Raw genomic sequence first — 24,277 nt, 5'->3', positions numbered from 1 at the left:
TATACACTACACACTTATCTTTAGTTTACTCAGATCTTTGGGGTCCAGCACTAGTTTATGGCAATACTGGTGGCTACAGGTACTATATCAACTTCATAGATGCGTTCAGTAAATACACCCATGTATATCTCTTAGAGACCAAATCCCAAGCTTTCTCAGCCTTCCTACAATACAAAGCCCTCATAGAAAACCAAACCAGCCACAAAATTAAAGCACTGCAGTCAGACAATGGTGGTGAATTCCTAGCCAAAGACTTCACTTAATACCTCAAAATCAATAGAATTCAACATCGATTTACCTGCCCCCAAACCCACCAACAAAATGGCTTTGCAAAAAAGAAAATATAGGCATCTTGTTGAAACATGTCTTACCCTTTTGGCCCAAGCTTCTCTACCCTTAAAATTCCGGGATCAAGCCATTCAATCTGCCACCTATCTCACCAATAGACTTCCCACACCCAACCTGAACCTCAAGTCACCAATAGAGGTTCTTTTCCAAATCACACCAAACTTCAGTGCACTAAAGCCTTTCGGATGCACCTGCTACCCTCTCCTTACACCTTACAACAATCACAAATTTAACCACAAATCTCAAAAATGTGTATTCATTGACTATGACATTGATTAAAAAGGCTACAAATGCTTAGCTCCCAGTGACAAGATTTACATGGCAAGAAATGCGCTTTTTAATGAACATGAATTTCTTTATCCACAATTTTTCAACAAGACATAGAACACTAATCAACACCTAACTCCAGATCCTTTCTCTCCCTTTAACACCAACTTACCCCTAAATCTTGACACCACCACCCAACCTCATACACACCAACCATATCTATATCATGTACCTTCCACTAATACCAATAGCATGTCCAATTCATTATCTGCTTTGCCTGTTTCTACTAATCCCTCTAATGCAAATACTACTGATTCCACTAATTCTTCTGAAACTAGTGAAATTAAAATTACAGATTCTGTACCTGCTCAAGCTCAAACTGGGTCACTGCTCAATCAAGAAACTGTAGTGCCACCTATAGCAAGCCACCCTATGCAAACAAGAAGTATGAGTGAAATCCTCAAACCAAAGACTTATGCAGCTGTTCTGACCAATTTTCCAAACTTAAACTTAACCCAAACTTTTCCAAGATTAGTGGCTAAAGCAATGTCCTCTCCTCACTGGAAATTAGCAATGGAGAAAGTATTCTCTATACTAATACGGAATCAAACCTAGAAGCTAGTTGATGCAGCACCAAACATAGCACCGATTGGGTGTAAATGGGTTTTTAGAATCAAAAGGCATCCAGATGGTAGCATAAAAAATATAAAGCAAGATTGGTAGCAAAGGGGTTCCATCAAAAGCAAGGGATTGACTACAACTAAATCTTCAGCCCTGTCGTTAAGCCCTCCACAGTCAGAACCATTCTTAGTGTTGTACTCTCAAAGGGATGAAAAGTGAGATAGTTTGATTTCAACAATGCATTTCTCAATGGAGATCTCCATGAGAATGTTTACATGCAACATCCTAAAGGTTTCACTGCCAACAACTCACTTTAAATCTGAAAGCTACAAAGAGCTCTCTATGGCCTAAAACAGGCCCCAAGAGTTTGGTTTACAAATTTCAACTCTACATTCAATCAATTTGGCTTCAAGAACACAAGATCTGATGTTTCTTACTTTACAAAATTCACTGATCAATCGTCAACCTTCATTCTAGTATATGTGGATGATATCCTCATAACTGGAAGCTCTCAGTTAGAAATTTAGCAACTGGCCTCTTAGCTGCATAGTGTCTTCTCACTCAAGGATTTAGGCGAAATGAGCTATTTTCTTGGAATTGAGGTCAGAAATCAACCAGACAATTCAGTTGTACTCAGTCAAACAAAGTACATAAAGGATTTGCTGAAGAATGCTGCCATGAGTGATGCAAAAGGCATGCTGACCCCTATGACTTTAGCACTAAAACTTTCTGTATCAGGTGACGCCAAAGTTCATAATTCACAACTATACAGGTCAATCATTGGTGGGCTGCAATATACAACCATTTCTAGGCTTGACATCACCTTTACAGTAAACAAAGCTGCCCAATTCATGCATGAACCACTTCAGATTCACTGAAAAGCAGTCAAAAGGATATTGAGGTACCTATCTAGCTCCATAGATCATGGGTTAATATTTAGAAAAACTGAGGATTTCAGAATTTATGGGTTTTGCGACTCTGACTAGGGTAATGATATTGATGATAGAAAGTCCACCAATGGTTTCTGCATCTACCTGGGTCCGAACCTGATATCTTGGGCAAGTAAAAAACAAGATGTTGTCTCAAGAAGTAGCACCGAAGCATAATTTAGAGAAATAGCTGATGTTCTAATCGAAATACAGAGAAAAACTAAGAGTAGAGCAGGCAGTGCCCATTAGTTTGAGGGAGGATGTTAGGTGTATAGATGAACACACACACACTAGCAACTTATAGAAGAGTCTAGAAATAAAGTTAGTCTTTCTGTTATGCTAATAACAAGCAGCCAAGTCAGCTAGTTACTTAGATGGTTAGCCTCTCTCTCTCTTATTCTTTTAATTTGGTTCTGATTCCTTTTACCTTCATGGTTTGGTTCTATGGTGAAAATCTTTCATCGCTTTAGAAGTTGTCACTTTCACAAAATCATTTGGAAAGAAGCATAACTCTGGCTTTGGAGAGATTGTCGAATTTAAAATTTTTTGCTATGAATCTAAATAATTTTTCTAGCTTACTTCCTCCTTCACTTTATAACCTTTCAAATATTCAAACTATTTCATTATCGGGCAACCAATTAGCGGGTAATCTTCTCTCAAATATACCTCTGGCTTTTCTCAATCTTCAAAATTTTGTGTGTGGAGGAATCCTGTTCACTAGTATTTTTCCATCTTCAATATCCAATTTGTCCGAATTGCAAAAATTTGATATAGAAGAAAATGGTTTTTATGGACCAATTTCTCCTACTTTAGGAAGTTTACACAAACTCCAGGAATTTAAAGTGGATCGTAATAGATTTTGGACTGGAAGAGCTCACGATTTGGATTTCCTTTCTTCATTGACTAATTTACTCAATTGCAATTGCTGGACTTTTACAAAAATTATTTAGGTGGTACATTGACAAATCTCATAGGCAACTTATCAACCAATCTTATTTTGCTTGATATGGGATTGAATCAAATATCTGGAAGGATACCTGAAAAAATTGAAAATCTATTTGGCTTAGGTTCACTTCTTATGGATGAGAATGTCCTTGAGGGACCAATTCCAAATTCAATTGGAAAGCTTAAAAATCTAGTAATAATATTCTTGAGTATGAACAATCTTTCAGGTAATTTTTCTACTGGCATAGACAATCTTACTATATTGTCAGAAGTTCACATGGACTTTAATGCATTTGAAGGAAATATTCCATTTACCTTAAGATACTATAAAAAGATGCACACATTCAGCGTTTTGGTAAATAATTTAAATGGAAACATACCTATTCAAACCTTTGGCTATCAAAAAGGTTTAGTAAATCTTAACTTATCCACTGACTCCTTTACTGGTTCAATTCCTCTAGAGTTAGGAAATTTGATGCATCTCTCTCCAAATTATATATGTATGCAAACAAGTTTTGTGGTGTCATTTCCGTGGAACTTGGTGCATGTTCTACACTAACAGAGCTTCAACTAGACAGAAACTTCTTCTATGGGAGTCTACTCCCGTTCCTAGGATCTTTAAGATCCTTTGAAAGGTTAGACCTTTCTAATAATAACTTCTCAAGCACAATCCCCCATGAACTTGAAAACCTGACTTTTTTGAGTAATTTGAACTTGTCTTATAACCATCTCTATGGTTAAGTCCCACTGGAAGGAGTCTTTAGTAACATCACTGTAATATCACTCATTAAAAATAATGATCTGTGCGGTGGGATACCTCAACTGGATCTCCCTCCATGTCCTGAGTTTTCTTCAAACAAACATAAGAGCTCTCATAAAAAGAAAATTATTCTCATGTGATTGGCAGGCTTTTGATCTCTTTTATAATTTTTATTAGTATCTATTACCTCAGGAAGAAGTCTATGAAGTTATCTTTTTCACCATCACTAGAACATAGGTACTTGAAGGTTTCCTATGGAGAGCTACATCAAGTAACAAATGGATTTTCTTCATCCAATTTAGTTGGCACGAAAAGCTTTGGCTCTATGTATAGAGGAACTTTTGTCTATTTTGAGAGACTCGTTACTGTGAAAGTGTTGAATCTTTAAACACGTGGAGCATCGAAAAGTTTCATGGCCGAATGTAAAGCTCTAGAAAAAATTAAACATGAAAACCTTCTCAACCTACTGATTTCTTGTTCAAGTGTTGATTACAAAGGGAAAGATTTCAAGACCATAGTGTTTGAGTTTATGTTTAATGGGAGCCTAGAAATTTTGTTGCACAACACTATGAAAGATAACGAGTCCACAAATATGAGTCTGAACCTTAGCTTATGCAAAGGGTAAATATTGCTCTTGATGTAGCTTTTGCATTGGATTATATTCACAATGATTCAGGAAAAGCTGTAATTCATTGTGATATTAAGTCTAGCAATGTGCTTCTTGATGATGATATTGTTGCCACTTTGGTCTAGCTAGACTTGTTCAAGGGGACAGAAGCTATTCTTCCAGTAACCATGGTAGTTTCTCTGTAATTAAGTGAATCTTCGGATATGTTCCACCAAGTAAAAATGTTCTTGATCATTTTTGGTAATATTTATCTACTATTTCTTCAAATTAATTCATGTATTATTATTTGTTAGATTCATAATACTATCATGCATAATTGAATTTCCTATGTAGAAATTGAACTTCCTTCTCCCAAAAACAAAAACTAAGAATAACAACATTATCCAAGAAAAAAAAAATGTCATGACATGTGAAAAAAGTTTTGCGGTAATTTCTTAAATCGCAAGTAAAGTTCGTGTAATAAACGATAAGTTAACCATAAAAACAATAAACAATAAATACAACACACACTTGTTGAAGAGAAGAATACAACACAATGGATCCCTATCTTTGTTGCCAAGCTAAAAATAAAGAAAAGAAAAAAAAACACTTAATTTTTTTTAATAAATATGTGACTGATAGAGTTCAGTGGTAACAAGTGGAGTGAGACAAATTTGCAATGGATTTAACTTCAGCAAAGTTAGGCCAAAACCTTCTCTCATGTCAACAGGTTCATCCATAAACAAATGAAAATCAAACCCTTGAAGCAAACGTGCAACTGTGATAAGAATCACTTGTGTTGCTAATGTGAATCCAGGACAAGCCCTTCTCCCTAACCCAAAAGGAAGGTACTCAAAATGGTGACCTTCATCGACTTCTCCATCGCCATTAATAAACCTCTCCGGTGAAAACTTTTCAGGCTCCGACCAAATACTTGGATCTCTATGTAGCTTCCACACATTAAGAAACACATCAGCTCCTTTTGGTACGTAGTAGCCATTGATGCTGCAATCTGATGATGCCCCATGAGGTAATAACAATGGTGTTGGTGGATATAACCATAGGGTTTCTTTGAAAATTGCTTGTAAATAAGTAAGGTTTTTTATATCTGATGCTTCTACCTTTCTGTCCTTACCTACGTGATGGTTAATCTCTTCTTGTGCTAGCTTCAATGAATGTTTATTGTTCATTAATGCTGCAAGGATCCATGTCATTGTTGTTGATGTTGTTTCCGTCCCCGCTAGGATAAGATTCTAAACATGATGAAAAGTTGACTTGTTTGTTAAATGCATGATAATAATAATGATATAATTACTCAGTTAATTTTTATAGTTTTACCAAATTTGTAATTAAATTTTTATATATTTTTTTATTAAATTTGTAATTAGGTCTTTATATATATTTTTTTAATTGGATCCGTATACCGCTTTTAATTTTGTAATTAGATCATTTTTATGTCAAAAATATTAAAATTAATGAAATATTTTTTTAAAAAAATATATGTTCAAAGATCTAATTAAGTTATTAATTATATATACATTCAATTTGCAAAAAATATTTAGTTAATTCTAACTTTTTTTATACTAAGAAGATCAAACTACAAAATTAAAAAGAGTGTATGGATTTAATTGAAAAAAAAAATATAAGAATCTAAATTGAGAATTTAGTAAAATTATAGGGATGAATAGAGTAATTAAACCTATTAAATATCAACCATGCTAGGTACACATTAAATTCAACAATTAATATTAGTTACAGTATAAAATATACATTAGAATATAAAATACACATAAAAATTGAGTTAAACTATATATATATTTATATATAAATATATTATAACTAATTTTGGTATGCAAATAACATTTTTTATTAAATATGTATTTAATTTTTGTCGGTGCAAAATTATTAACTTCTCTTTTTAAAATTGTATTAGTGTTCACTTGTGATGTTATTTGTAAAGATTAGAAAAACGACTTTGAAAGTATTCATAGTGACATATGATAATTGAATAATTTTAAACCCAACAAACATATGTGAAAGCATTTACAAGAATCAAAATTTTAGGACAATAGGAACAAAAAACGAAAAACGCGTAGAAATAATGTAATATTCTTATTCTAGTTTTAATGATTTGTTAGATTTGTTAAGCAAAGCATTTACATGAATTTTTTTTATGAAAAAATTGTTTAATATGATAATTGTTAAGAGTTACATTAGTTTCATTTTATCATAACTCATTACTTAATTATCTAGATTTGTCATATTGAATCAAACAAAAATGCAGAACTAAAAATAATAATTAAAAAAAATACTATGATTACCATAACATGTGCCTTAATGATAGTGTCACGAGAATGTCCAGACTCAGGATCATCTTCAACAATAGATAGCATGACATCAATGAAATCTTGCTTTTCACTTGAGCTATTTACCATATTACCCTTCATCTTATGCTCTTCAACCCACCTTCCAATGAGTGTGTCCAAATCTCTTCCAATTCTCTTCATTGATTTAAGAACTCTCCCTTCCACACCAATCCATCTAAGCAATGGAATTGCATCCGAAAGAACAAATCCACCAGCCAATTGCATGAACTCTTTTACAAGATTCACAACTTTATGTGCTTCTAAATCATCCACATCTTCCAAGTAACTAAAATATCTCTTTCCCGCAACAATTTTTGTGATCACATTAAATGTTAAGCGTTCAAACCATTCACTCATGACAACCATAGAAGAATTATTGTTGCTAAGGTGTATCAAGAGATCCTTGATCAAAGTATCAATCTCGGATTCATAAACATGCCTCAACGATTCGAGGCGGCGCGAAGAGAGGAGTTCAAGAACGGCTAGCTTCCTCTGTTTTGCCCAATAGGGTCCATAAGGAGCAAATCCAAACGCAGCATTGTTATAAGCAAGGTGAGTTCCACGGCTCGAAGGGGTGCGCGAGGCCAGAACTTTGTCATTTTTTGTGAAGCATTCTTTGATTCCTTCTTTGTTGGAGATAACAATGGCAGGTAATGATCCAAAGTAGATTTGGAATACAGGGCCATATTTATCAGCCAAAGAAGCAAAGGTTCTGTGAAGTGGTGTTTTGGTTCCTAGTAAATGGAGGTGACCAATTAATGGTAATGCAACAAATGGTTGTGGCGGTTGTTTAATAATGTTACTTTCTTTTTGATGAATACTAGGTTTTTTCGTAATTATTCTCCATATGTTGTAGAGAAAAAATAAAGTTAGGGATATCAACGTTATTGTTGGAAGTGAAAGGGAATAATCCATGGTAATGATATCTGATTTCATCATGAGAATTTGAGAAATGTACCTAGTTGTTATATATTGCTCACATCAACTATTCAATGCCTTGAAATTGGGGTGGAAATTACATGAGAATCTCAACTGGTTTTGCAAGGACTTGGAAATGTTTTCAAAAAGTTTAAACAAATAAATAAACTTGATGTCATAAGAACTACTTGGAACCAATTGTGAATACTTGCTTTCACTGAAGGAGATGGAAAAAAGTGGCATTGTCTTTCTATGTTTTGACTTTTGACTACTTCAATTCGTTATTATATTATATTATTATGCTATTTTATTTTATTTTAATTTTTTGGGTAGACTAGTCATTTTCTTCGGTTTCATGGTAGACTAGTCTAGTATTTAATGCATGTAGGTGTTAGCTTGTTAGAAGGAACAAATAAATAAGAATTATTTTTTGGGGGAAAAATGACTTCATACTGAGAAACACCAAGTCATTAGTTTGATCGTCCATAGTTGCCTGGTTGGTAGAGGTCGTGAGTAGTTGCCATCAGAAAATATAACGCATGTATTCAAGTAGGGAATTTATTCAATGAAAATTATGAAATATTCAAACTTGGTAGATGATGAACGCATTTGATATCTTAAGATGAGATAACTCATTTGTGAGTAAATATTTATTTTGAGGTGGAAGTTCACTTATAGTTATTGTTCTAGATCTAGTATCTAGGGCTCTAGACGGTCCAACGATGATTCAATTTCTGAGTTTAAATCGTCTCTACGATCCAAACAGGCCAGAAGATCAGGAATCACTAACTAACATTCAACTCGAATACTTTTCTTATCTTGATTAATAAGATAAGATAAGATAAGATAACAAGACAAACTATATAAAAGGAGCAAAAAGCTCCATCAGGTACGTTATACATACCTTTATCCTGTATCTCTTAGACTCATTCTAATTTGAGCGTCGGAGTGTCTTTGCAGGTACCAACTCCCGGCGCACCAGAGGTCTGATCACGTCATCACCAAGATCTGCAAGTCCCCGATCCATCCCTCGTCCATCCCAGCAAAGTCCTGTACATTAACGCCATCTGTGGAGATTTGTGAAACCTTGGCAGCATAACAAATGAACAGGAAGAGTGGTTCTCAAACCACCACCACGAACCAATCCCACCAGCACATGAACCACGGAACGACAACTACCCCAGCGCTAACCACGAGAGAATAACCAGCGTCGTTGACGCGCAACCAACTCATAGCAAGCAACAACCATAAAGAGACGACCGCCGATCTAGCGAGGTCAGAGCAATCGACGACCTTGGAGAACAAGCGAACTAAATAATTCAAGATCTACACAAGCGAGTGTAAATCCTAGAAGGCTGGGTCGCCTCAAAAGTGTGAAAATTATTAAAGCTAATTTTAGAAAATAAATAAATGAATAATAACTAAATAAAATGAAAGGTAATAAACAATCTTATTTTATAACCTTAGAATTATCATGGTTGAAAAAGAGAAGAATTATATACCTCTAATTGACGGATGGTTCATATTGAAGAGACTCGTTTATAAATTGAGTTTTTCTTTAATTCATTTCAATCAAGTCATCCAGATAGAATAACATAATATTTTTTTTGAGTAGTTTTCTCCTATATATGTAGAGAGAAGTGTGTTCTCCTTTTGTCAAGAGAGAGTGTTATTGTAATCTCCTTGTGATAGAGAGAAGTTGTAATTCTCAAAGAAAGTTATTTCTTCCATATTTTATACAAATTTCTAATTTTTTCATCTCTATATTTTGCTGTGTCATTTGTCTGGTACCTAACAGTGGTATCAGAGTCAAAGGTTGCTGGTTAATATATTTTTTTCTGCTACAAATTATCGTCTAAAAAAATGACAGCAAAGTATGAAATTCCAAAATTCAGTGAAAGTAATTTTTTCCGTATGAAAATTGAAGATAAAAGCCATTATGAGAAAAGACAATTACGTGATAGCAATTGAAGGTAGACCCACTGGAATTACAAATGAAAAATAGAAGGAGATGGACAACAATATTGTTGCAAACTTACACTTGGCACTAGCTGACTCAGTTTTATCAAGTATAGCAGAGAAAAAGACAACAAAGAAAATTTGGGATGCTCTCACCAAATTATATGAAGTCAAGTTACTTCACAATAAGATATTCTTGAAGAAAAACTTTATACTCTTCGAATGAATGAGTCCACATCGACAACGGATCACATCAACAATCTAAATATGCTATTTTTCCAACTCTCATCGTTGGAATATACCATAGCAAAAAACGAACGTGCAGAGCCCTTACTTCAAAGTCTACCAGATTCATATGATCGGTTTATCATTAACTTAACTAATAATGTTTTGACTGATTATCTTTCTTTTGATGACATGGCTATTGCGGTTCTTGAAGAAGAATCTAGGTGTAAGAATAAGGAAGATATATTAGAGAGCTCAAAACAAGCAGAAGCTTTGTTGATGACAAGAGGGAGATCAATGGAGTGTGATTTTAGTGGAAGTCAAAGTAGACCAAAGTCACAAAGTAAGAAGCAGGTCAAATGCTACACTTGTGAAAAGAGAGGGCACTTCAAGAAAGATTGTGGGAATAAGAAGAGCATAGAGAAGGTTTCAGAAGGATCAAGTTCTCAAGGATGTGTTGCGAGTACCTCTGATGATGGAGAAATTTTGTATGGTGAAACAACAATTGGTTCTAAAGGCAGCAAACAGCTCACTGATGTTTGGATTGTTGATTCAGGAGCAACCTGGCACATGACTCCTCATCGCAATTGGTTTTGTACATATGAACCTGTCTTGGAAGGATCGGTATTTATGGGAAACGATCATGCCTTAGAAATTGTTGGAATGGGTACTGTCAAAATAAAAATGTTTGGTGGTTCTATTCGTTCACTTCAAGGGGTAAGGCACGTGAAAGGCTTGAAGAAGAATTTGTTGTCGATTGGGCAATTGGATGAACTTGGTTGCAAGAACCATATTGAAGGTGGGATCTTGAAAGTTGTTAAAGGAGCTCTTGTGGTAATAAAAGCAGAAAAGATTGCAGCAAATCTATACATGCTTGTGGAAGATACTTTGCAAGAGACAGAGGCATCAGTTGCTTTAGCAAGCCAAGAAGAAATGACGATGACATGGCATCGCAAAATGGGCCACATATCAGAACGAGGCTTGAAGATTCTTGTAGAACGTAATCTCATTCCCGAACTCAAATCGGTAAACTTACCGTTTTGTAAGCACTGCGTTACAAGCAAGCAACATAGATTGACGTTTGGTAGATCAACTGCTCGAATCAAGCACATATCGGAATTGATTCACTCTGATGTATGGGAATCACCAGAGATGTCCTTAAGAGGAGAAAAATATCTTGTATCATTTATTGATTATTACTCTAGGAGGCTATGGGTGTACATGATCAAGAAGAAGTCAGATGTGTTTGCGATGTTTAAAGAGTTCAAAGCAAAGTTAGAACTTGAATCCGAAAAGAAGATCAAGTATTTAAGGACAGATAATGGAGGAGAATACGTCGATGGTGATTTTCTAACATTTTGCAAGCAAGCAGGTATTCAACAGCAATTCACAGTTGCATATACGCCTTATCAAAATGGTGTAGCAGAGCGAATGAATAGAACTCTCCTAGAAAGAGCACGAGCTTTGTTACAAACTGCAGGTTTAGCCAAGTCGTTTTAGGCAGAAGCTGTTAAAATTGCCTGTTATGTGATAAATCGGTCACCATCAACTGCAATTGAGTTGAAGACACCAATGGAGATGTGGCAAGGTAAGCCACCTAATTATTCTTCTTTACATATATTTGGTTGTCCTGTGTACATGATGTGCAATTCTTAGGAATGAACAAATCTGGACCCAAAGTCTAGAAAATGTATATTCTTGGGTTATGTTGACGGAGTTAAGGGGTATCGCCTGTGGGATCCCACTGCCCGCAAGGTAGTTGTCAGTAGAGATGTGATATTTGCAGAAGATGAATTGCAAAAAGAACAAGAAAATGACAGCACTATTAAACAGATAACCACTGTTCAAATAGATGAAAAATGCAAAGAAAGTGATCTTTCTAAAGTAGAACCAGGCCAATGACATAGAAGTTTGTCGATCCACTCGACAAAGAAGAACATCATCATGGCACTCAAATTATGTTTTGACAAACTATGATGCATATTGTCTTCTGACAGAAGATGGAGAGCCAACAACTTTTATGGAGGCTATGCGCAATCCAGATGCTTCTATGTGGATGACAGCAATGCAAGAAGAAATCGAGGCATTACATAGGAACCATACCTGGAAACTTGTTGAACTTCTAGCAGGTCGGAAAGCCATTAGTAACAAATGGGTTTACAAGATCAAACGAGATAGTAATGATCAGGTGGAACGATATCGTGCAAGATTGGTTGTCAAAAGATATGCTTAGAAAGAAAGTGTTGACTTCAATGAGATATTTTCTCCAGTGGTGAGACTAACTACTATTAGAGTAGTTTTGGCTATGTGTGCTGTATTTGATTTACATCTAGAGCAATTAGATGTAAAGACTGCTTTTCTTTATGGAGAACTTGAAGAAGAGATATATATGCTCCAACCAGAAGGTTTTGAAGAACAAGAAAAAAAAAACTTGGTTTGCAGGTTAACTAAATCTCTTTACGGTCTAAAGCAGGCGCCAAGGTGTTGGTACAAGAGATTTGATTCTTTCATTATTAGTCTTGGATACAACAGACTTAGTTCAGATCATTGTACCTATTACAAGAGGTCTGGTGATAATGATTTCATCATTCTGCTATTGTATGTGGATGACATGTTAATGGTAGGTCCTAACAAAGATCAAATCCAAGAATTGAAGGCACAGTTGGCTAGGGAGTTTGATATGAAAGACTTGGGACCAGCAAACAAGATTTTAGGGATGCGAATTCGCCGAGACAAAAAAGATAGAAAGATTTGGCTATCACAAAAGAATTATTTGAAGAAGATCTTGCAACGCTTCAATATGCAAGAATGTAAGCCAATTTCAACCCCACTTCCTATGAATTTCAAATTATCCTTAAGTATGTGCCCTAGTAGTGAAGCAGAGAGGATAATACCATATGCATCAGCGGTGGGAAGCCTTATGTATGCCATGATCTGTACAAGGCCAGATATTGCTCAAGCAGTTGCAGTGGTAAGTCGATTTATGCCAGGTCCAGGTAAAGAGCATTGGAATGTTGTTAAGAGGATCCTGAGATACATCAAAGGGACCTCGAATATTGCATTATGTTTTGGAGGATCGGAATTCATTGTCAATGGATATGTCAATTCAGACTTTGCAGGTGATCTTGATAAACGAAAATATATTACAGGCTATGTGTTTACACTTACAGGAGGAGCTGTGAGCTGGCTATCTAAATTACAGACTGTTGTAGCTTTATCTACTATAGAAGCTGAAAATATGGCAGCTACACAGGCATGCAAGGAAGCTATTTGGATCCAAAAGTTGATAGAAGAACTCGGGCACAAACAACAGAAAATTTCTGTGTATTGTGACAGTCAGAGCACCTTGCACATTGCAAGAAATCCTGCCTTTCATTCAAGAACAAAACACATTAGAGTACAATATCACTTTGTTCGGGAAGTAGTAGAAGAAAGAAGTGTTGATATGTAGAAGATTCACACTAAAGATAACCTAGCAGATGCCATGACAAAACCAATCAACACAGAAAAGTTTGAATGGTGTAAATCCTCATACGGCCTGCGGAATACATGAGCAACATGAATTTTGAAAATTTATCAAAATTAGTTTTTAGCGAGAGATTGTGAAAATTAGTAAAGCTAATTTTAGAAAATAACTAAATAAATAATAACTAAATAAAATGAAAGATAATAAACAATCTTATTTTATAACCTTAGAATTTTAATGGTTAAAAAAAAGAAGAATTATATACCTCTAATTGACGGATGGTTCATATTGAAGAGACTCGCCTATAAATTGAGTTTTTCTTTAATTCATTTCAATCAAGTCATCTAGATAGAATAACATAATATTTCTTTGAGTAGTTTTCTCCTATATATGTAGAGAGAAGTGTGTTCTCCTTTTGTCAAGAGAGAGTGTTATTGTGGTCTCCTTATGATAGAGAGAAGTTATAATTCTCAAAGAAAGTTATTCAATTGTTTCCATATTTTATACAAATTTCTAATTTTTTTTATTTTTATATTTTGCTGTGTCATTAGTCTGATATCTAACAAACAGAACGGTACCAACCAAAATGCATAAGCGAAACGGTCTCTCGGACCGTGTCTTTGAAAAATTACAATATTCGACTCAATTTATCTTTCAATAAAAAAAAATTATAAGTCTATTATTATAATTTTTCAAGGACTTACTTTATAGTTTTTTTTTTCTTTTTATAAATTTGTAATTTTTAACATAATTTTTTAAGTATTTATTTAGTATTTTATTTTCTTTACAGATTTGTAAGTCTATTAAAAAAATTGTTCAATAACCTAAATATCTTATTACTATAAACAAAATAAATGAAGAAAAAAATCTTTATTTTTTAATTTCAATAAAATATTTTCTACTCGTTAGTGTACACAATTGCTGCTGTCAAAATAGGTAGCAGAATTCTTGGTACAAGATAAAGAAATCCGTTGATAAATAAATTTCAATTCTTTTATGAAAAAGTATATGAAATCAAGTATAACTAGCCAAGAATTGAACAATTCAATTAATTATAATTATCATAATTAATTTTATTTAATTATAATTTAAAGTTTATTATTAATTATTTGATATGCCAAAATCAAATGCTGAGTGATATGTTCATCCAATATATTGAAGTGCATTAACAACTGCGGAGTCTTCACCGTCACTCTTTCTCCAAGGCTGTGATGCATCAGTTCAATCTTCCAAATGGCAATGGCGTCGATCTTCTCCATCCAACCATCCTATCCGTCGCTCCCTGCTCGGTTCTCCGCCATCCGTGCCGCCATTAGCGGTGCCGTTCGTGACCGTGGTCCAAGTTGTTCACAATTGCACCTACCCTTTCCGTCAAATCATTCAACCTGTGGCTCTCTCATCGCTTCTCCCTGGTGCGTGTCGCCATTCAGTGGCGGAGCTTAGTTCAGACAAGGGGGGGTCATGACCCCCCAAACTTTTTATAAAAAATTTAGTAGTACTTTTTCAAAAGATAAAAAATAGTTCAATTAACTTAAATACTTTATTATGACTTAAAGTATCTAATAAGTTCAATAAACAACACTCTCTCTATCCTTAAGTTCAAATATAAAAAATTAGATATTTTTATTTATTTAATTTAATATTATTTTATATTTTACTATTTATTTAATTTAATTTTTTATATGATAAAAAATAATAGAATATTCAATAAGTATTAATATTATTATATTTGTTTAAATTGATAAAAAAATTCAATAAATATTATAAATTTTAATATTTGTCCTTCTAACTTTTTCTTTACATATTTTACAGGATATATATTCAAATTTTTATATAAAATAATAATAAAAAATCAAAGAATTGATATATTTTTTTAAGAGGAAGGCTAATATTTAAGAAGGAGAACATATAACTTTTACAATATCAACACCTGTAGATAGTTCTTCAACTTTAATAAATCACGAAGAAAGTGAGATATAACCTTCAAAAGTTCAAAAAGTTACATCTGATAACTTTAACCTTAACTTTTTGGAACGAGATCTTAAAAAACGGCTTTAAATTTGGCAATATCACCCAAACAAGAGAGATGAGATTAGACGAGCTTATGTTAAATGGGGTTCATATAAAAAATATTTTGATAATTATTTTCTATTTAGCCCCCAAAATTTTGTTTCAAGTTCCGCCACTGTCGCCATTGATGATGACGTTCACCGGTCACCCTACGGCTCTTCTTTTTCTCCTCTTTGTATTTGGTTTTGAACTATTCTTTTAATTCGTGTTTTATGTTTCTTTTTCTTAATTTTTGAATGATTATTTTATTAGTTTTTTATGATTTTTTTTCTGTGCTTTGTATTTTTTTTATTAGTATTTGGATGATTCTTTATCTTTTATTTTGGTGTTTTTTTTTTAGTTTTGATTTTTTTTTAAAAAAAATTAGGATTTGCGTAATAAATGATAAAAAGTAAATTAAAGTAAGAAGAGGTAATTAATAATTATTAATTTTATATTTTTTAAAAAATAAAATTTAAATAACCAATAATTAATAACAATTAATTAGTACAGAATGCAATTTAAATATGTTTATTGGCTTATTATTAGCTATATCCCTCTTGCTTTCTAGCAGAATTTTTTTATTTATTAGTAGTTGTATCAGTGTGTTCTCTATTACGTGACTTAGTCTTATTGCGTAAAAAATGCTCCTACCTTGATGTATATGGAACCGTAGTTATCAATTAACAAGAAGCATGCTTCCACAAACTATTAAAGTAATTCCACCACAAACGGTCCAAATAAAAGATAAAAATTTCCGCTTAAGAAATTTAAAAGAGAAATTATTAGTTACACGATTCTTGAGATATATTTTAGGCTATTTTTATGTAAAAGATATGGCAATTATACATGATGATAGCTGGATGTTTTTTCTAATGACAATTTCAAAGGATGGGGCATATAGCTCGTTTTTAAAAGATAATATAAGAGATATCAATTCTATATAAATTGAAATTTGTGTTACATTTTGGACTCACACAGAAGAGTATTGAATGGGGTCCAAGATTTTACCCGGTCGAACTCTGAACAGAAAGCATCTTTTGTTGTACTTAGGAGTTTTATTTTTGTTTAATATAATTTAATTTGTGAGTCTAATTTGGTGATCTTTTGGATAGAATCGGTCCGATCTGAAATCATATTTTATAATTAAAATATATTTTATGATAAAATTATTAATAAAATGTTATGTTTTTATAGTTTAAAATATTTTTATATTATACAGTGTCATTTTTATTTTAAAATAATTTATTTTGATATATATATTCTATAATATATTAAACTTATTAAAAAGTAAAATTTTATTAATTTATTATATAAAATTAATAAAATTGTATATCTTAATTATACATCGATTTATTTTGAATTAATTTAGAATTGAATTTAAATTTTTAAAATAAATATTAAAATCAGATATGATCTAATTAAATCTAGCACACCATTGATCAGCATCAATCTCAACTTCTAAGGTTACTTATTGCCTTATAAGTTATAACAATTCACAATTCAATACTTGGATAAAGCTTATTTATTCACAACCGCATGTATGCTTTAGTTAATTCTTAATTGCTAGTATGGTTGGAGCTAAAAAGAGCTTGATGATGAAAGTCATCACTTGAGACTTTACTTCAAGGGTTTAATTTGGATGTGCCAATGAATGAACACATTGACATGAAAGAAGCCTTCCGCCTAATTCTATAGGTAAAAAACTAATTCGTTGTGGATTTGAACTGTATTTAAAATTAGTTACTGATTTATTGGACATTAAATTAATACATGTACAAAATTAAATTCAAATTTTTAATACTTATTTAATCAACCTAAATTGATTGCGGTGTTATATATATTAGTGACATTTCAGTAAATATTAATTATTTTTGTTTTTCACTTGAAAAAGAAAATAATTATTTTGTATGTATCTCTTGTGTTATATGTCTGTCAAAAAGATTTAATTAAAAATTTAATAAAATTATAAAAATTGGATAGTATAATTAAAATTTGATATAATAAAAGGAATGTTTTGTTAAAGAGAAAATTTTACTTTTCTCTCTTAAAAGATGTTAAAATGATATATTTTTTTCCTATTCGTAAAATGTGCATTCTCCTACGATCCCTTATAATTTTTAATAAACTTTATCTTTAATCCATTTTAAATTTTTTGTGTTAACTAACGTTAACTTCATCCATTTTTTAAGAAAAAATAAATTATTTTTTTACAAAAATACCCTTTAGAAAAAATTTTATTTTTTTGTCATTAAATTTTGTTTACCAAAATACCTTTTAATAAATTATTTTTTTGTTCATTAAATTGTATTTTTACCAAAATATTTTTAAAAGAAATTTAATAATTAAATTATTTTTTTTAAGATACCCTTTAATAATTTTTTAATTACTAAATTATGATTTTACCAAAATTTTCGTTAACAATTATTTTTATATTTTATTATTAATTTTTTGATATAAATATATATTATTTTAACATTAAATAAAAAATCTTACTACTGTTAATATGTATAAAAATTAATATATATTGATATCAAAAAATTAATAGTAAAATATAACTATAATTATTAACAAAAATTTTGGTAAAATCACAATTTAATAATTAAAAAATTATTGAAGGGTATTTTAGAAAAAAATAATTTAATTATTAATTTTTTAAAAAAATATTTTGGTAAAAGTATAATTTCATCAATAAAAAAATAATTTATTAAAAAATATTTTGGTAAGCAAAATTTAATAACAAAAAAATAAAATTTTTGTTAAAGGGTATTTTTTGTAAAAAATAATTTATTTTTTCTTAAAAAAATAGATAAAGTTAACATTAGTTAACACAAAAAATTTAAAATAGATTAAAGAAGGAGTTTTTTAAAAGTTATAAGGGTGGAGAATATACATTTTATAAAAAAAAAAAAAAGTAGTGTCATTTTAGCATCTTTCAAAAGAGGAGAGTATAATTTTCTCTTAATTAAATTATAAAGCGCAAGAGACAAAGCTCAAACGGGTATACCTTAGCTTTTAGGATGGCTTTCAAGTATATTAGTGTCCTTAACTGGTATACCGATATTCAGTAAATAAGAAGCGTTGATATATTGATATAAAATTAAGAATGACTGCAATTGAAAGGAGTTATTTTGACATAACCATTTGAACGTGGAATGTACGGTGTGGGGATGACCCGTGAATCCGTTATCCAAAACAGACAACTCTTCAAGTGGTGCTACATGTCCTTGGCTTAAGTCCACAAAAAGGTTGGCTAAGCGACGAGCCTGCAACGCAATTTTTTGGATAGAGCAACGCAGTTGTTTAACAGAATGCTGGAAAAAGCCATGGGTGGATAAAGTTTAGGTTGAGTGGGTCATACTGGTGTGGGCCAGTTTTACAAGTAGTATGCGAAATTATTTTTGGGTTGCTAATTTATTTTTGTCTGGTGGAATTTGTAAGAGAATATTTTTGTTGGACATTGGAGGGAAGAAAATGTGACCTTATGAGTTAGTTGTTACACAAAAAAGAATTTAGAATTGCCTGACCCAAAAAAAAAAAAAAACGAAAACTAATGATCAAATTGTGAGAGGCGGAATGTTGTATATTGAATTTGTTGATGCTTTCCCTTGTCGACTTATAAAGCAAGAACACTGAGGCAATGTTAGATTGTTAGAACTTAGAAGCATAAGATGGAGAGTATTGGGGTTTAGCGTTTGGGAATAGCTTGCTCAATTATTGGTCGGCGTTGTAAGTGCAACCTTAAGTATTTGGTGCGAATTAATAGTACGATATGGAAATGCAGTATTAAAAAGTAGCATGGAAGGATATTTTCGGTTGAGGGAGTCAGGGACAATTGGATCTGAAATTATGAGAACTGGTTTGAATATTTTAATGAGTAATTGATGAATAATTTTGCATTGATTCATATGTTCCTTACGAAACGACTGTTGAACTGAAGTCAATTTTAAAGTCATCAAACCTTTGAATTGTGTGTGTTGTTTATAGTTTACTAAATAAACTAACTGTATTTTTTTCAAAGTTAGGAGAGAGAATCCAATCCACGACCAAGATTATGTCATTTGAGCTAACTCATTAGCAAATGAGCTAACTGTTAGGACGTTGCAGTCTTTGCATGTGAATTATGTTATTTATGCAACAAGCAGTAACTTGGAATTGGCATATAACTATAAGTAATGACCTTTGAATAAGGGAGTGAATAAAGGTTGAGAAATAAAATGCACTAAAAAAGGAAATATTCCAACAAATTGAAATTAGATTCCAACATGCGTTCGATCACGCACTGATATGTCTCTCATTTCAATCCATTTTTCCCAATCCGACTTCTGTCTCAACTCTCAACCAAATTATTATTAAATATTAATCCAGCACTACCTTCATTGTATTTTTTTAGTTATTCAACCATCAACGTCCACATCCTTCCAACTTTAATTTCTTTTAATTATTTCCTTTTTTAGTGAAGTTTAATAATTTCTTTCCATACACCTCTCTCATAATAATAAAAAAAAAAGAGAAAGTATAGGGAGCCAATTACCTAAACGTACAATGTGTACAATGAAAGTTTAGAAAGTATTAGAAATATGCTTATTAGTGTTACATTATTCTATCAAGTTACACTTTTGGGATGAGTGGTTTCAGGACATGGTATTAGAGTTCCAGATTCAGAAGGTTAAGAGTTTGAATATTGGTGAACTCAAAATTAGCTTTTTTTAGGCTATTGGCTCCCTAGCACTACTCTAAAAAAAATAGAATATTTCATCAATCTATAACACCAAAAAACTAAAATAAATACTCTAAATTCAATTTTCATTTATAGGTCCACTTCTATTTAGTATTTATTGTTAGTATCCTGTGAAGCCAACTAAAAAAAGCCCATCAGCTTCAAGCCGATTACGTCCTACTTGGTCAGTTGGTTGTAGCGGCCTGCCTCTTACGTTGAGCTTTAGTAGTTACGCACAGAGCCGCATCATATTAAAACCCGATTCCGTCATTTCACTCTATTAAACTACTATTTCACCTTAATCGATGACAATAATAAAAAAATTTCATAATCCATAAATTCAGTCTAACAAAACATAAATTCAATTACAATTTGTCTTTATTATTTTATCTTATCTTATCTTTAGTTGTTCTTATCTTATATTTATTTGTTTTTATCTTTCTTAGGTCAATTTTCTATATATTTAATTTTGGTGAGTTTTATGGTATAAAAAGAAAAAAATTTTTACAATTGGCTCATTAAAGAACTTGACAAGTGTTTAAAAAAGAACAAAATCTACACTCTTTGCAGGAGAAGTACAGGAGCCTTGCATTTTCTGCAAGTGGTTAATTCAAAATTTTGATTGACTAATTATACTAATTAAAATTAAATTTAGTAAGATAATGATAAACCTCACCCCAAAATTATTTTTTTTATCGATCTTTAACAATTACAAAAAAAGGCTTCAGTTTATATATTTTATTTTGTTTGAACTTTGAATCATCTTAATCTTTTAATAAACTAACTTATTATTTTTATTTTTAATCCATATTTATTATTGTTATTACTATTATAGTAAATTTTGTTAAATCTAAATAAAGGTTTAATTTTTTTTAATTAGGTCCTTCTTAACAGTGGCGGAGCTTGAAACAAAATTTTGGGGGGCAAATAAAAAATAATTGTCAAGATATTTTTTATATGAACCTATTAGAAATAAGTTTGTCTAACCCCATCTCTCTGATTTGGGTGATATTGCCAAATTTAAAGCCGTTTTCCAGGGTCTCGTTCCAAAGAATTAAGGTCAAACTTATCGGATGCAACTCTTTAAACTTTTGAAGGTTATATCTCGCTTTTTTCGTGATTCATTAAAGTAGAAGAACTATCTACAGGTGTTGATATTGTAAAAGTTATATGTTCTCCTTCTTGAATATTAGCCTTCCTCTTAAAAAATACATCAATTCTTTGATTTTTCATGATTATTTTATATAAAAATTTGAATATATATCCTATAAAATATGTAGAAAAGAAGTTAGAAGAACAAATATTAAAATTTATAATATTTATTGATTTTTTATTAATTTATACAAATACAATAATATCAATACTTATTGAATATTCTAATTTTTTTATCATATAAAAAATAAATTAAATAAACAGTAAAATATAAAATAATATTAAATTACATAAATAAAAAATACCTAATTTTTATATTTAAACTCGAAGGTAGAGAGAGTATTGCTTATTGAATAGAGAGTTGTGAAATACAAATACACTCTGTTCAGTTCAAATCCAACATGTTTTAAATATTTAAAACTAAAAACTATTGTGCAATAAAAGTAAGAGATGAAGATTAAACTTTGGTATTTTAAGTCATAGTAAAGTATTTGAGCCAATTGAACTATTTTTTATTTTTTGAAAAAGTACTACTAATTTTTTTAACAAAAGTTGGGGGCATGGCCCTCCTTGTCTCAACTAAGCTCCCCACTGCTTCTTAACAATAATTAATTTAATTGTATAGGGACCCAACTAAAAAAAATTAGTGTAAAGATCCAATAAAAGAAAAAATAAAGTATAGAGACTCAATTAAAAAAAAATTTGGAGCAAAGATTCAATTAAAAAGAAAAAAAGAATATAGAGACCTAATTAAAAATTTTGTAAAACTATAGAAACCAATAGAATAAATAAGTCCCAAATAAAAGACATATTTATTATATTATATTGTAAGTCAAAATACAATTGTAATGTATTTCAGAAATACGGGTCACATATTACATAATTAGTCATACTAACAATATTATTTGTAATTAATTTTTTCTTTTTTTTATATTATGAGCAATGCATACTAAATGATCTTTTCATTATTAAAATAAAATAAATTACACTAATTTTTGCTAGCATCTAAATTCACTAAATATGTTTAATTAAATTAATAGTTAACGATAAAAAATATCACTTATTATATTATTATTTATAATTTTTAAATTTTGTGACAGTAAGCATACTTTTAAGACAATTTAATAATATAAAACTTATGACAGAAATATTTTTTATTAGATATATCATATAACCGTTTATTTTTAAACAATATTGCCATATAAACTAATTTACTATATATTTTATAAATAAAAAATAAATTTGAATTAAATTGTTAATACTTGATACATGTGTTTTTTTCATTGGTTTGACAATTTATTGTGATCTTTTTAGTATAATAAATCATAGCTTAGACTGAGTCATTATTTTTCGAACAATAATAAAAAAGAAATTCAATTTACGATGAGCTCTATTATTATGTCAACATAATTAGTCATAATGAAAATAATTACTCACCTAAATTTTATGCCAAAAAAGAGAGTTTTTTTTATATCATTTCTTTAAAGAGTACAAACTTTGTCTCTTCTAAACACTTGTCAAACTCTCCAATCAACCAACAATACATATCTATAGGTATAAAAAAAATTTTTTTTCTACACCATAAAACTCACCTTTAATTTTACTTTCATAATACAATTGATAATTCAATCAATCAGCAATCAACAAAATTTCTTCATTTTTTCTTTTCCTATTCTTTCATAATTTTATCACACTCCCTACTCAGAAATGTTACTGGAATTTTGCCTCACAGTTCCGAACAAAATTTTAACCGTCTACCCATGAATACACCACAAAAAAAAAGGGTTAAAATGGCGGTTTTTTATGGAAATTATGGCGGTTACAACCGCCATTATTATCAAAAATGGCGCCCCCAAGAAACGCCGGAATTCTAGGCGCCATTCTGGTTATTACGGCGGTTTTCTGAAAACCGCCGTAATAACCAGTGGATAATACGGCGGTTTTTTACGGTTAAAATGGCAGTTTTAACCGCCATTATTTCCGAATAAAATGACGGTTTTGTTGCTGTTTAAAATGGCGGTTTTTAACCGCCATTTTTACTAGGGTTTAATGGCATTATTTTCGTTTAAAATGACAGTTTTTAACAGGTCATAATGGCATTATTTTTCGTTTAAAATGACAGTTTCTAACCGTCGTTTTTACCTGGGTTTAATGGCATCGTTTTCGTTTAAAGGGGCGGTTTCTAACCGCCGTTTTTACCAAGATATAATGGCATAATTTTCGTTTAAAATGGCAGTTTCTACTGCCGTATTTTTCCAAGGTCATCGTTTTTGTTTAAAATGGTGATTTCTAACCGTTATTTTTACCTAAATATGATGGCAATTTTATGTTTTTAGAAATAAGATTGAAACTACCTATTTGAAGTGACATTTTTTAAATGAAAACTTTAAAATCTCATAATAACCAAAAGGCATATCCTTAAATCAAACATCATAATAAGATTTTTAATTCATACATGGTCTCCGAAAATCAAAAGTCATAATCCAAAAACAAAGTATCAAAGATAACATTTTTCAATAATTCATCTTAACATATATATACATATATATAATCCTTAATACATAAAATTTTTATCATGCAAGATCATGCTTTCTTGTTGTTTGCTCCAAAAGACCTACTTTCTAACTCTTAGTGATGGAATCTCACTCTTTTGATCCAATCCCTACAACAAAAATATAATTATGAGCACAATAAAAATATTCTATAGTTAAACTCTAATTAATAATTTTAAAATAAGGAGTACATTAAAAAAATACTCGGTCAAAAAATAGTAGCCTCAGCAAAAATTTCAAATCATCATCATCATTATAATAAAGTCAAACACTGTTTATTGCATATAAGTTCCATTTTATGGAGCAAACTATATAAAATAAAAGAAACACTCTTTTGTCCTTATTATTATGTCTATCATTATCATGTGTCATTTACGCTACTACTGGGTGCCA

At 31.1% G+C, this 24,277-nt stretch overlaps 1 protein-coding gene and 1 pseudogene across 2 annotated transcripts; one reads left to right on the top strand and one right to left on the bottom strand.

Moving 5' to 3' along the window:
• The first annotated feature begins 2,596 nt into the window (after positions 1-2,596).
• On the top strand, positions 2,597-4,691 carry LOC148543838 (receptor kinase-like protein Xa21; annotated as a pseudogene).
• A 317-nt stretch (positions 4,692-5,008) lies between these two features.
• LOC107616804 (cytochrome P450 CYP82J17-like) lies at positions 5,009-7,888 on the bottom strand. Of its 2 annotated transcripts, XM_088497940.1 has the most exons (3): positions 6,799-7,888; positions 5,613-5,730; positions 5,009-5,489 (listed from the first exon to the last, which is right to left on the bottom strand). In XM_088497940.1, the coding sequence occupies exons 1-3, from the start codon at positions 7,780-7,782 to the stop codon at positions 5,098-5,100; spliced, it is 1,494 nt and encodes a 497-aa protein (XP_088354066.1). In that variant the 5' UTR covers positions 7,783-7,888; the 3' UTR covers positions 5,009-5,097. The 2 variants fall into 2 exon arrangements, with proteins under 2 accessions (XP_088354066.1, XP_016174211.2); XM_016318725.3 differs by having other exon boundaries at positions 5,009-5,730; positions 6,799-7,887.
• Positions 7,889-24,277: the final 16,389 nt, after the last annotated feature.

The sequence above is a fragment of the Arachis ipaensis genome, chromosome B9, assembly GCF_059453495.1.
Source record: "Arachis ipaensis isolate K30076 ecotype BB chromosome B9, ASM5945349v1, whole genome shotgun sequence".
NCBI lineage: Eukaryota > Viridiplantae > Streptophyta > Magnoliopsida > Fabales > Fabaceae > Arachis > Arachis ipaensis.
This window is presented reverse-complemented; position numbering and strand designations above follow the sequence as displayed.

Coding starts and splice junctions, on each gene's coding strand:
- LOC107616804 (XM_016318725.3), bottom strand. CDS start 7,782: ATGATGAAATCAGATATCATTACCATGGATTATTCCCTTTCACTTCCA. Junction 5,731..6,798: donor TCATTAAGGCACATGTTATG/GTAATCATAGTA, acceptor CATCATGTTTAG/AATCTTATCCTAGCGGGGAC.